The 14465-nt window shown below is 41.1% G+C and overlaps 1 protein-coding gene across 3 annotated transcripts in view; it reads right to left on the bottom strand.

Moving 5' to 3' along the window:
- Nucleotides 1–13184, bottom strand: part of LOC106589347 (FERM and PDZ domain-containing protein 2) — a 42756-nt gene extending 29572 nt beyond the window's left edge. For all 3 annotated transcript variants that reach the window (XM_045710254.2, XM_014179193.3, XM_045710253.2), the window contains exons 1-10: nucleotides 12843–13184; nucleotides 3573–3694; nucleotides 3141–3304; nucleotides 2346–2591; nucleotides 1882–2045; nucleotides 1519–1678; nucleotides 1367–1438; nucleotides 881–1055; nucleotides 579–714; nucleotides 297–435 (exon numbers count right to left, since the gene is read on the bottom strand). In XM_045710254.2, the coding sequence (XP_045566210.1) occupies nucleotides 297–435; nucleotides 579–714; nucleotides 881–1055; nucleotides 1367–1438; nucleotides 1519–1678; nucleotides 1882–2045; nucleotides 2346–2591; nucleotides 3141–3304; nucleotides 3573–3693 (1377 nt within the window). In that variant the 5' untranslated portion in view covers nucleotide 3694; nucleotides 12843–13184. The remainder of the gene's footprint in view (nucleotides 1–296; nucleotides 436–578; nucleotides 715–880; nucleotides 1056–1366; nucleotides 1439–1518; nucleotides 1679–1881; nucleotides 2046–2345; nucleotides 2592–3140; nucleotides 3305–3572; nucleotides 3695–12842) is intronic.
- Nucleotides 13185–14465: the final 1281 nt, after the last annotated feature.

Genomic DNA, 14465 nt, shown 5'->3' with positions numbered 1-14465 from the left:
CCAAGAGTGTGCAAAGCTGTCATCAAGGCAAAGGGTGGCTACTTTGAAAAATATAAAATATATTTTGATTTGTTTAACACTTTGTTTACTGCATGATTCCATATTTGTAATTTCATAGTCTTGATGTCTTCACTATTATTCTACAATGTAGATAATAGTAAAAATAAAGAAAAACCCTTGAATGAGTAGGTGTGTCCAAACTTGTGACTGGTACTGTAAGTATGCAGTCACAAGGATATATAAGGGATATATAACTCAAATAAGGATATATAACTCAAATAAAATGTATAAAATACCTCAGGCATGCAGTCTCCATACTCTGCTTGGAGAGCCAAGGCACCCAGATATAGGCCTGTCTCTTCATGGCAGGCCAACCTGTCCTCCAGTATATCCTTCCTCAGCTGTAGGTAGTACTGGTGACGAGTCAGTTTGTGCCTGCCAAAAAACACCAGTCACACACAATATGCTTCCATAGAGAAAGCAGTGGACAATCTGCATTACTGCCTGACCTCTATGAATTCCACAGGTCGACCTTGAATACAATACACTGTAAGCACAAGCGGATGTGAGGTACTTACAAAAGGAGAGAGATGTCGTGGACAAAGAATTTCACCCTGAAGAAAAGGACAAACGTGGAGGTAGGCACTTTCTTCCAACTGTCGGGGGCGACCTTGGATATCTTTGTGTCATTTTCCAGGAAGAAAAACTCATGATCTAAAACCCGAGATATAAAAAGAAGAGTGACATTTTTAACACGTGAACCATGTAAAGACAACTTTTAGCTTTTTCATTACTGTAGTTCGAGCACAGCCATACATGACCCAACAAAACACCTCAATGAACTGTTTCCAGTAAACGACATACAATATTTGTGCATTACCATCAATGTAAGCAAGGCCAAAGTAGAAGTGTTCCACCAGATTGGAGTGGGCAACAATCATATCAAAGACATCCCCTCCTCCTGACTTGACGTCACACTTGACCAGGATGCTCTGTCCGTTTGGCATGACCACACTCAGTTCCCTCATAGTGGAGGGAGACTTCCCTTTCTTTGACTGGATTAAGAGACGGAAAGATCATGTAAAGACCGACTGATGACAGTTGGGGTGATAATAAAAGGCATTTGATGTAGCTCTTGATTTTTATTTTGTTTAACCTTTTATTTAACTAGGCAAGTCAGTTAAGTACAAATTCTTATTTACAATGACGGCCCACCCCGGCCAAACCCGGACGATGCTGGGCCAATTGTGCGCCGCCCTATGGGACTCCCAATCACAGCCGGATGTGATGCAGCCTGGATAAGAAGAGGTGGTGAGGCCTGACCTGAGCAGGCCAGACTACTGGTCGATGATAAAGTCATAATTACCACAATGGATCCGGGCAGCTCCAAGACAACCAGAGGCTCGTCTAACTTTCTAATGAACTCAGGACCCATATCCTGCAGAAATTAAGAGGGAAACATTAAGAACTACTAAAATGTCAACCCAATATTTCACATGACTCACTATGATATCATACCTTGGCTTTCTTTTCATTAAGACTGACCGTGGACTCGTTTAGATATGTGTAAAGTACAGGTCTGACGCTGCCACGGCGAAAGCCATCCAGGTAAGGGCTACAGGGGCTACGTGACTGAGAGCTGCAGTAACTCTCTCTGTGACGTGACCCTTGGGGAATTCTGGGAGAAAATAAAAGACAGATTACAGGGATGAAATTCTTTAACTTATTGTCCATAGACAGTTGGGTGAACAATCCCTTAAAAAAAAAATATATATATATATATATATATATATATATATATACACTTGTAAAGCTGATAATATGTGTATTCCGGTCAAAATGTGCCTTTTGTTGTTTGAAAGGCGACAGCTAGGTTCTTACCCTCTGCTGAGCTCAGCTTGGAATGTTGGGGTGCTTCTGTTTCTCAGCGCCCAGGTGGAATTATGGTACGAGGCACTTCCTGAGAGACTGTGAAGCCTCTCTCTGACCATCTGACTCCGGTCAGTAAGTTGAGGACCATTCTCAGCCATGGACACATGATCAACCTTGAAAACACAATAGAATGACAGCTACTGAATTAGGTAAATTGCACTGACCTATCCTTAAAAATAACCATGTCTCAAATCAATATGATCTCAATTGAAACCCAGCTGTAGATTGTAGCCAAGATAGAGTTGCAACCAGCCAGTATTGTCACAATATGGAATAGAGGCCAATTTATTTCTAGGAAATTTGACCCTATAATGTCAGTGTGCTGGTCAGCACATGGAGTGTAGAGTGACAGTGATAGCTATACTGATTACAGGTGCATTGCCTAAACCAAAAAGTGAATGTGGGTGACTCACAGAGTCCCTGAAGACATCTTGTACTAGCTGTCTGACCAGCTTCTCTGGTGGGGGCAGTTGAGCAGCCTTGATGTGCTGTTCACAGGTCTCCAGCACGGTCACAAGATCTGCTCGTCTCTGGACCGTGTCCTCACACATACTCAGCAAGAGGTTGTTCAGGTTGTCACTCAGCTGAATGGGCTGGTTTTGAGGTAGTTGATAATCAATGGACCAGAAGAGGGTCATTCCTAGGGAATATACAATCATCTGAAGAAAACAAAGAGAAAAACAAGGGAACAGTAAACATGTTGGTCATTTGGTTCTAGAGGAGGGCGTTTTTAAGCGTTTTTCACAAAATTCTAAATCCATCATGACAGACCTCTTGGGTCCCTGAGGCAAATGTGTTCCTTGTAAGGAGAGGGACCTATGTACCAAATTTCATGACTTTAGGTCAAACGGGGTGTGGGCGTGACCTTTCAAAGTTTGCATTTTCAATCGCATGTTATCTGGTCAATCAGTGTAATTTTGTAAACCGTAAGACGCATCATTCACCCAAGCTTCGTCAAAATCGGGCTCGTGCTGTCTGAGACACTGCGTGTGACGAACGTACAAACTAACTGACAGAGACAGATCCACAGGACGAACGAGTAAAATCTTTCCTGAGGAATTCATGCAAAACCAAAAGTCGAGAACCAAAACAGTGGTGAGATGTCAAGCCAACGGAGACCATAGGAGTTGGCCATATAGTACAGACGGATATGAAATCAGATTATCAGTGAGATGCGATGACATTGAGATCAGGGGTTTATTGAGCACCTTCTCCGAGGCCGTCCTGTTGGAGGCAGCGTGCCCCTCCTGTACCTCTGGAGCAGTGAAGGAACCAAGGTTCTCTGACCGGGAACAGCTCTTAAAAGCAAGGTTCCCAGTGGCTGACAGCAGCATTGAGCCAGGGCTCAGTACACTGCACATGTTACCAGGACCTGTCGAGAGGACAAGAGACAAACTATTAGAAGTAGAGCATGATATGGTGTTGCCTATCCTTTCCATTCATCTCGGGTTTGAGACCCATTTCTTCTAATGCATAAAGATGTATATACAAAAACAAGTCAGCTCAGCATAATACCACTTTTGAGGTCTGCAAACATCTGACATGTTTTGAAATGGCGTGAACAATCCCTTTAAGGTCAAAAGATCCTGCCGGTGTGTATTATCATGGGTCAGGAAAAGCATATAAATATGTCCAGGTACCTTTGTGAGAGATTTCCATTAAGGCCTCGGCGGTGCCCAGTAGAAGACACCATAACTCATCCTCCTCCAGAGGTGACCCCCGGGCCTCCAGCACCTCCGCCAGGGTCACGAACGTGCCCATCCTGGGGGGACACAGGCACAGGTAGATACAGTCATATATTATCTAAATACATTTCTGCCTGAAAACGCTGTAATAGCTTAATATGAGCAATACATGTTGTTTCATCATAGACTCTGTGACAAAATATGCGAAGCCGTTATTTGGATTACAATGAAAACTGTTGAACGCAAGAAACTTGATTGTTTCCATAAATCATATTATCTAATTGCTTAAATCATTACCTCAAAGTGATCTTTTTCTTTGACAAGATAGAGATATTAGGAGGACAACAGTAAATTTGGTCCATTTAGACAAGTAGCTATAGATGATTATCTACAATGAGTGAGGTGATTGATTGGACTAAAGGACTCATGCAAAGCAATACAGGCACCCCTTCCCCTTCTCTAGCCACCTGTTAATTTCCCCCCTCTCCCTCTCTCGCACATGCACACCGGGCTTTCACACGATGAGCTTTCAGTTTGCCATGTAATAGGCTTTCGCAGAGCCTGGAGGATTTGCTCTGATATGGCTACTCTCTGTGCCTTTCATTTTTTCCCCCTCTCGTCACCAAGGTGACTGTGAAGCGTTACAATGAGACGTGACAGTGGTAGCATCCGGCTGAGGTTCTGTGACATATCAAATGACACTGAACAAAAATATAAAATGCAACATGCAACAATTTCAACGATTCATTCGGCATGGGGCCGTGATTTATCATGCTGGCTGCGGGTGAATGGCACGACAACGGGCCTCAGGATCTTGTCACGGTATATCTGTGCATTCAAATGGCCATCGATAAAATGAAATTGTGTTCATTGTCCGTAGCTTTTGCCTGCCCATACCATAACCCCACCGCCACCATAGGGCACTCTGTTCCCAACGTTGACATCAGCAAACCGCTCGCCCACATGACGCCAGACACGTGGTCTGCGGTTGTGAGGCCAGTTGGACATACTGCCAAATTCTCGAAAAAGGACGTTGGAAGCGGCCTATGGTAAAAAAATGAACATTAAATTATCTGGCAACATCTCTGGTGGGCATTCCTGCAGTCAGCCTGCCAATTACACGCTCCCTCAAAATTTGAGACATCTGTGGCATTGTGTTGTGTTACAAAACTGCACATTAAGGAGTGGCCTTTTATTGTCCCCAGCACAAGATGCACCTGTGTTGTCACAGCTGTCGTAGGGTAAAGTGGACCAAGACGCAGCGGGGAAATGTGCACTCATCTTCTTTTTATTTAAACGGCAAAGAAAGTAAACCAAAATAAACACGTACACAACAAAACCACAACGACTAATACCAGACCGTGAATGCAAGGCAACAAAGCTATACCCAGCACAATCTCCCACAAATACAAAAACAAACACATAACTATTTATAGAACCCTCAATCAGAGGCAACGAGAAAACACCTGCCTCCAATTGAGGGTTCAACCCCCAATTAACTAAACATAGAAATACAAATAACTAGATTGAACATAGAAATACATAAACATAGAACAGTGCCCAAAACCCGGAATACTAAATCAAACACCCTACAACTAACACAACCAGCCCAAACCACATAAAACAAATACCCCCTGCCACGTCCTGACCAAACTAAAATAACAAATAACCCCTATTACTGGTCAGGATGTGACATGTGTAATGATCATGCTGTTTATTCAGCTTCTTGATATGCCACACCTGTCAGGTGGATGGATTATTTTAGCAAAGGAGAAATGCTCACTAACGGATGTAAACAAATATGTGCACAGAATTTGAGAGAAATAAGCTTTTTGTGCGTATATATTTTATTTCAGCTAATGAAACATGGGACCAACACTTTACATGTTGAGTTCATATTTTTGTTCAGTATAAAACCTAATGTTAGAGGGATACTGGTTCACTTTTCTTTCATTCAAAACTCAAAGTTGTGAAGTTATACACTGACTGAGTGATGAGTGTAGCTACATTTGACATTTTAGTCATTTAGCAGACGCTCTTATCCAGAGCGACTTACAGTAGTGAATGCATACATTCCATAAATTCCCCCCCGCCCCGTATTGGTCCCCCGTGGGAATCGTACCCACAACCCTGGCGTTGCAAACACCATGCTCTACCAACTGAGCCACACGGGACCATGTAGCTACATGCCATCCCTGAAAATCAAAGGATATACAGTACTATGATCAAATAAACGTCAATGTTTTAATTGGTAGTGTAGCAACTCTGGTTCCTGCAGGTAGAGACATATCTACAAAATATGTAGGAAGTGATTCATTAGTTATACCATAAATTGTACAGCCTTGTTGGTGTTGTGAGTCAGGGATAACAAAATAGGTATTCATACTAAAATACTGAGCTGAAGCCTTCAGAAAGTATTCATACCCCTTGACTTATTCCACATCTTGTTGTACTACAGCCTAAATTCAAAATGCATTAAATACAAAACACTTACCCATCTACACACAATACCCCATCATGACAAAGTGAAAACATGTTTTCAGAAATGTTTGCAAATGTATTGAAAATTAAATTTAAAAAAATAAAAAATCTAATTGACATAACCCTTCACACCCCTGAGTCAATACTTTGTAGAAGCACCTTTGGCAGTGATGACAGCTGTGAGTCTTTCTGGGTAAGTCTGTAAGAGTTTTCCACACCTGGATTGTGCAACATTTTCCCATTATTATTTTAAAATAATTCTTCAAGCTCTGTACAATTGGTGTTAATCATTGCTAGACAACCATTTTCAGGTCTTGCCATAGATTTTCAATTACATTTAAGTCAAAACTGTGACTCGGTCAGTCAGGAACATTCACGGTCTTCTTGGTAAGCAACTGGTGTAGATTTGGCCTTGTGTTCTAGGTTATTGTCCTGCTGAAAGGTGAAATCCCCTCCCAGTGTCTGATGGAAAGCAGACTGAACCAGATTTTCCTCTAAGATTTTGCCTTTGCTTAGATCCATTTCATTTATTTTTTATCCTGAAAATCTTCCTAGTCCTTAACGATTACAAGCATACCCATAACATAATACAGCCACCACTATGCTTGAAAAATATGGAGAGTGGTACTCAGTAATGTGTTGTATTGGATTTGTCCCAAACATAACACTTTGTAGTCAGGACAAAAAGTTAATTGCTTTGCCACATTTTTTGCAGTACTACTTTAGTGCCTTGTTACTATGTTTTGGAATATTTGTATTCTGTACAGGCTTCCTATTTTTACCTCTGTCAATTAGGTTAGTATTGTGGAGTAACAATGTTGATTATCCATCCTCAGTTTCCTCCTATCACAGCCATGAATTGACTATCGCACCATAGCACTCAACTGTCATCATGAAGTGCTTTGAGAGACTAGTCAAGGATCATATCACCTCCACCTTACCTGCCATCCTAGACCCACTTCAATTTGCTTACCGCCCCAATAGATCCACAGACGATGCAATCGCCACCACACTGCCCTGTCCCATCTGGACAAGAGGCATACCTATGTAAGAATGCTGTTCATTGACTATAGATCAGCATTCAACACCATTGTACCCTCCAAGCTAATCAACAAGCTTGAGGTCTTGGGTCTGAACCCCGCCCTGTGCAACTGGGTCCTGGACTTCCTGACGGGTCTCCCAAAGGTGGTGGGAGGAAAAAACACCTCCTCTTTGCTGATCCTCAACACTGGGGCCCACAAGGGTGCGTGCTCAGCCCCCTCCTGTACACCCTGTTCACCCATGACTGCGTGGCCAAGCACGCCTCCAACACAATCATCAACTTTGCAGATGACACAACAGCATTAGGCTTGATTACCAACAATGATGAGACAGCCTACAGGGAGGAGGTGAGGGCTCTGGGAGTGTGTTGCCAAGAAAATAACCTCTCACGCAATGTTAACAAAACTAAGGAGATGATTGTGGACTTCAGGAAACAGCAGAGGGACCACCCTCCTATCCACATTGATGGGACCGCAGTGGAGAAGGTGGAAATTGAGAGCATCCTGTCGGGCTGCATCACCACCTGGTACGGCAACTGCACCGCCCACAACCGCAATGCTCTCCAGCGGGAGGTGCGGTCTGCCCAACGCATTACTGGGGGCAAACTTCCTGCCTTCCTGGACACCTACAGCACCCGATGCCATAGGAAGGCCAAAAAGATCAAAGACATCAACCATTCCAGCCACTGCCTGTTCACCCCGCTATCATCCAGAAGGCGAAGTCAGTACAGGTGCATCAAAGCTGGGACCGAGAGACAGAAAAAACGCTTCCATCTCAAGGCCATCAGACTGCTAAACAGCCATCACTAGCACATCAGAGGCGGCTACCTATAGACAGATTAGGAATCACTGGCCACTTTAAGGAAATGGATCACTAGCCACTTTAATAATGTCTCCATATCTTGCATTACTCATCTCATATGTATAAACTGCACTCTATACTATCTTAGTCACTTCAATTGTGCGTAAATATTGCATCACCCATCTCATATGTACATACTGAATTCTATACTATGCCACTATCTTAGTCCAACGTAACTCTGACATATGTATATATTCTTAATCCATTCCTTACTTAGATTTGCGTGTATTTTGGGTAACTGATACATATTACTTGTTAGATATTTCTGCACTGTCGGCGCTAGAAGAACAAGCATTTCGCTACACACGCAATAACATCTGATAATTACGTGTATGTGACCAATACATTTGATTTGATTTTGATTTGAACTCTTCAAAGTTGGCTTCATAGTGAAATCCTTGTGGTTTCCTTCCTCTCTGGCACCTGAGTTAAAATATGCCTGTATTTTTGTAGTGACTGGGTGTATTGATACACCATCCAAAGTGTAATTAATAACTTTACCATGCTCAAAGGGATATTCAATGCCTGAAGAAAAAAATATATATATATAAACTTACCCATCAACCAATCGGTGCCCTTCTTTGAGAGGTATTGGAAAACCTCTCTAGTCTTTGTGGTTGAATCTGTGTTTGAAATTAACTTCTCGACTGAGGGACCTTACAGATAATTGTATGTGTGGGGAACAGAGATGAGGTAGTCAGTAACAAATCATGTTAAACACGATTATTGCGCACAGAGTGAGTTCATGCAACTTATTATGTGACTTGTTAAGCTCATTTTTACGCCTGAACATATTTAGGCCTGCCATAACAAAGGGATTGAATACTTATTGACTCAAAACATTCCCGCTTTTCATTTTTTATTTATTAGAAAAAAATAATTCCACTTTGACATTATGGGATATTGTGTGGAGGCAAGTGACAAAAAAAAACTTTCTGAAGGCACTGTACCACCATTGGATCCAAGTCATTAGAGTATTCACAGCAAATATCCTGCTGTGGAAGGTGTGAAGAAAATATTGTATGTTTACCACAGATTGTGTTGCATGGCAAAATGAGACTTGAATGAATCATGAATTCCATCTCTATGTGAAGTATGTAGTTCAGAGAAGTGTTTTTGCATACAAAAAACCCCCCACATATGCTAAAAAAATAGAGTAGCAGTACAAAAACATGGAACAGAAGGTTTATAGAACATTTAATTGGATGCCAAATAAGAATTAGAACAAAGCAATCCCATATCTGAAGAGCACATACAGTGGCAAGAAAAAGTATGTGAACCCTTTGGAATTACTTGGATTTCTGCATAAATTAGTCATATAATTTGATCTGATCTTCATCTAAGTCACAACGATAGACAAACACAGTGTGCTTAAACTAATAACATACAAATTATTGTTTTTTTTCTTGTCTATATAGAATACATAATTTACACATTCACAGTGTAGGTTGGAAAATATGTGAACCCCTAGGCTAATGACTTTTCCAAAAGCTAATTGGAGTCAGGAGTCAGCTAACTTGGAGTCCAATCAATGAGACGAGATTGAAGATGTTGGTTAGAGCTGCTCTGCCCTATAAAAAACACTCACAAAATGTGAGTTTGCTATTCACAAGAAGCAATGCCTGTTCTGAACCATGCCTCGAACAAAAGAGATCTCAGAAGACCTAAGATTAAGAATTGTTGACTTGCATAAAGCTGGAAAGGGTTACAAAGGTATCTCTAAAAGCCTTGATGTTCATCAGTCCACGGTAAGAAAAATTGTCTATAAATGGAGAAAGTTCAGCACTGTTGCTACTCTCCCTAGGAGTGGCCGTCCTGCAAAGATGACTGCAAGAGCACAGTGCAGAATGCTCAATGAGGTTAAGAAGAATCCTAGAGTGTCAGCTAAAGACTTACAAAAATCTGTGGAACATGCTAACATCTCTGTTGACGAGTCTACGATACGTAAAAAACACAAAACAAGAATGGTGTTCATGAGAGGACACCACTGAAGAAGCCACTGCTGTCCAAAAAAAACATTGCTGCACGTCTGAAGTTCGCAAAAGTGCACCTGGACGTTCCACAGCGCTACTGGCAAAGAATTCTGTGGACAGATGAAACTACAGTTGAGTTGTTTGGAAGGAACACACAACATCTATGTGTGGAGAAAAAAATGGGACGGCACACCAACATCAAAACCTTATCCCATCTGTAAAGTATGGTGGAGGGAGCATCATGGTTTGGGGCTGCTTTGCTGCCTCAGGGCCTGGACAGCTTGCTATCATTGACGGAAAAATGAATTCCCAAGTTTATCAAGATATTTTGCAGGAGAATGTAAGGCTATCTGTCCACCAATTGAAGCTCAACAGAAGTTGGGTGATGCAACAGGATAACGACCCAAAACACAGAAGTAAATCGACAACAGAATGGCTTCAACAGAAGAAAATACGCCTTCTGTAGTGGCCCAGTCAGAGTCCTGACCTCAACCTGATTTTAAAATGCTGTGGCATGACCTTGAGAGCGTTTCACACCAGACATCCTAAGAATATTGCTGAACTGAAACAGTTTTGTAAAGATGAATGGTCCAACATTCCTCCTGACCGTTGTGCAGGTCTGCTCCGCAACTACAGAAAACATTTGGTTGAGGTTATTGCTGCCAAAGGAGTGTCAACCAGTTAATAAACCCAAGGTTTGACATACTTTTTTCACCCTACACTGTGAATGTTTACACGTTGTGTTCAATAAAGACATGAAAACGTATAATGGTTTGTGTGTTATTTGTTTAAGCAGACTGTGTTTGTCTATTGTTGTGACTTAGATAAAGATCAGATCTACTTCCTAATAATTTGGTCTATTTTCACCAATGCAGTATTGTAAACACATCATTCGTGGCCGGTGTGTGCTTGTTTGCCCATAACCCGTTGTAGAGAAATGTAATCATTGAATATTGTAAGAACTTTCATTGTCTGTTTATATGCCCCCTTTATTCATCCTACGGTTCTGACTTGTTGTACAGGGAGTACACTGTAAGAACGGCCCACGTTCTGAATTCTGTCGCTGTACATTTCAAAAGTGCTGAACAAATAGTTGTATTGCCTACGTCCGTCGTTGCTCACTCATTAATGTCTTAATCGAAATTACAGATTGCCTCTTATCTGCTTGTTGTCCCCTTATGCCATAGTTTGTACATCTCAATTGTTAGTAGAAACCACATTTGTTTAAGCAAGTCAGCCATATCAGCTATGTTTTTTTAAAAGGCAGTAAATGAGGCTTAATGAACAGTGAATGAGTTTGTGTGCACCGTTTGTCACCGTTACAGTGCAATTAAATGTATTATTTAGTGTTGTTGCGTAGTGGCTTTGCTGGCATGTATCACACATTTTATTTTATTTTTTTGCCCCACCAGGATTTACATGCTAAAATCGCCACTGCTAGCAAGCTGGCCAACATTAGCCAGTTAGCTAAGGCAGTTAACCCACTGTTCCCCGGACGCCGAAGACGTGGATGTCGATTATGGCAGCCCCCCGCACCTCTCTGGTTCAGAGGAGTTTGGTTAAATGCGGAAGATACATTTCAGTTGAATACATTCAGTTGGACAACTGACTAGGTATCCTCCTTTCCCCTAGCTTGGGTGCTTGACTGCTGTTGTTAGATCAGAACACTCGGATCAACCCTACTCCTCCGCCAGAGCGTCCAGTGTGCGCGAACGGACAATCTGACAACGCTCTGAGTTTACGAGCGCACTCTGAGCACACTCTGGCAGTCCAGATTGAATTTACGAACACACCCTTAGTATAAACCAGCCTTTAGTCTTGAAATCTTTGGTTGTTTAGTACATGGCCTCACATCTGAATCCTTAATAAAGAGCTGGGTGGGGATAAAGCTTAAGAGGGTGTGAACAATGCAGAATGGGTGTAGACAAAGAAGAGCTCTCCAGTAGGTGTACCAAAACATTCAAGGGCCATTTTCTCAAAAGTGGGTTACAAGTTTATCAACTTTCAAAGCAGAATTGCTTTCCCATTGTACCTCAACTGTAGTGTATGATATACCAATTTTTAGCTCTGAGCCTCTACTTTTATCCAATGTAAAAAAACACAATTTTAAATGTTGCTATATAAGACCCGAATCGAACCGGTCGACAAGTTAATAGGCTATTTATTGTATTTCAAACGTGATATTGAATTCTGCTTGGTGATCAATGGAACCAAATATCAACATTAGAAGGAGATTTATCTTCCGCTTGGATAGTTCCATCTGTGCCACTGATTTAGTCTGGCTTTAATTTTTCAAATTAATCAGTCATATGTTGGATTCACATCTCCATCCCAACCAAAAATCTAAGTTAAAGAATAGGATTAGGCCTAAATCAAACTTAAGTTTAATTTAATTTTCATTTGATTTAATAACTGAGATTTTGGTTGAGGTGGAAACGTGAATCCAACATAAATTATTAATTTGTAGACAAACTGGAATGAATTTTTGTTTCTTCTATTTGGACATAAAGGCATGACAACTGGCTATATTTATGCTGTCATTGCATTTAAAACACAAAATATAAAAATCTATTGCCCAATAATTTAATTGATGGGCTAAAATGACACCGTAACATATGTTATCTTTAGGGAAGCACATATCTTTAGGTTGAGATCATGCCTACCAGGCTATTGTCAAGAAACTGTTGTAATTCAACTGTTAACTACCTAACGGAAAGCTAAACCCACAATTAAATCCTAATGACATATCGACATTCACTCATTGATGTTGTACGCAACTTTTACGCATTCATAGAATACCACATTTGTTTAGAATAGATGTAGGTCTAAATTTTTGCGGAATTATAACCAATTAAACCCACAACTTTACCTTAATTCATTCGATATCTGAGGTCCCTCTTAATTTCTTCAGAATACCTGCAGCTCGAATGTAATCCCCTCAAGCATCACATGGCATTCCACCTGTGGCTGTGCTCTCCATCGGCAAATTTTTCTAGCCTATCAAACGACTTTTCATCTATCCATCTACAATTCCATCACACGAGAGCGCGGAAATAATACATTTCTCCATCGCATATAACGTTCTGTACTCACACGTAATTACATGTCCATACTGTGTTTCTGTTAATTTTGACTATTTTTAGACTCCAGCTATAAGAACTCAATTGGATTACGCAGGAGCAATGTGACAAGTGGCGAGGCAGTGCGCAACCAATTGGTGTGGCCAAGTACTCTGAGCAGCGTAAACTGTAGCTAATGGTCGCGCTCCCTTGCCCAGACCTTGCATGCATCAACCAATGGTGGCGTGCGACGTCATCAACTGTGTAATCGACTGACAGATTGCTATAACATATGACGTGGTTAGCTGATACCTTACCTGATAAATACCTTTATAGGCGTTGTAAAATCTGGCAGGAGTCAGCAACGCCTGGGCAGAGGAACGCGCCCAATCTGTCAGTTGAACAGTGAGGTGAAAGGTGAGACAAGTATGTTCAGCTCAGTTCTACTAACCCAAAGTATGTTCAAAATAGGCCTATTTCTTTTTTTTTAAATGAGAACTTCAAAAATCACGCGTGATTGTTGTTTGGCTAAAGACACCAACTCGAGAAACATATGAGAAACATATGTTGACATTGCCAAAGCAAGTAAAATAGATAATAAACAAAAGTGAAATAAACAATACAACATTTACAGTAAACATTACACTTACAAAAGTTCCAAAATAATAGACATTTCAAATGTCATATTATGTCTATATGATGTGCAAATAGTTAAAATAAATAAACATAAATATAGGTTGTATTTACAATGGTGTTTGTTCTTCACTGGTTGCCCTTTTCTTGTGGCAACAGGTCACAAATATTGCTGCTGTGATTGCACACTGTTGTATTTCACCCAATAGATATGGGACTTTATCAACATTGGATTTGTTCTCGAATTCTTTGTGGATCTGTGTAATCTGAGGGAAATATGTGTCTATTATATGGTCATACATTTGGCAGGATGTTAGGAAGTGCAGCTAATTTTCCACCTCATTTTGTGGGCAGTGTGCACATAGCCTGTCTTCTCTTGAGAGCCAGGTCTGCCTTCGGCGGCCTTTCTCAATAGCAAGGCTATGCTCACTGAGTCTGTACATAGACAAAAATGTCCTTAATTTTGTCAGTCACGGTCGTCAGGTATTCTGCCACTGTGTACTCTCTGTTTATGGCCAAATAGCATTCTAGTTTGCACAGTTTTTTTGTAAATTCTTTCAAATATATCAAGCAATTATCTTTTTGTTATCTCATGATTTGGTTTGGTCTTATTGTGTTGCTGTCCTGGGGCTCTGTGGGGTCTGTTTGTGTTTGTGAACAGAACCCCAGGAGCAGCTTGCTTCTCCAGGTTAATACTCTGTAGGTGATGGCTTTGTTATGGAAGGTTTCTCCCTCAATTCAAGGGCTTTATTGGCATGGGAAACATATCTCTCTCCCTATCTCTATCTCTCTCACACACA

The sequence above is a fragment of the Salmo salar genome, chromosome 28 (genome assembly GCF_965601325.2).
Source record: "Salmo salar chromosome 28, fSalSal1, whole genome shotgun sequence".
In the NCBI taxonomy this organism is placed as follows: domain Eukaryota; kingdom Metazoa; phylum Chordata; class Actinopteri; order Salmoniformes; family Salmonidae; genus Salmo; species Salmo salar.
The sequence above is the reverse complement of the archived record's forward strand: the minus strand, read 5'-3'. Positions and strand labels throughout refer to the sequence as shown.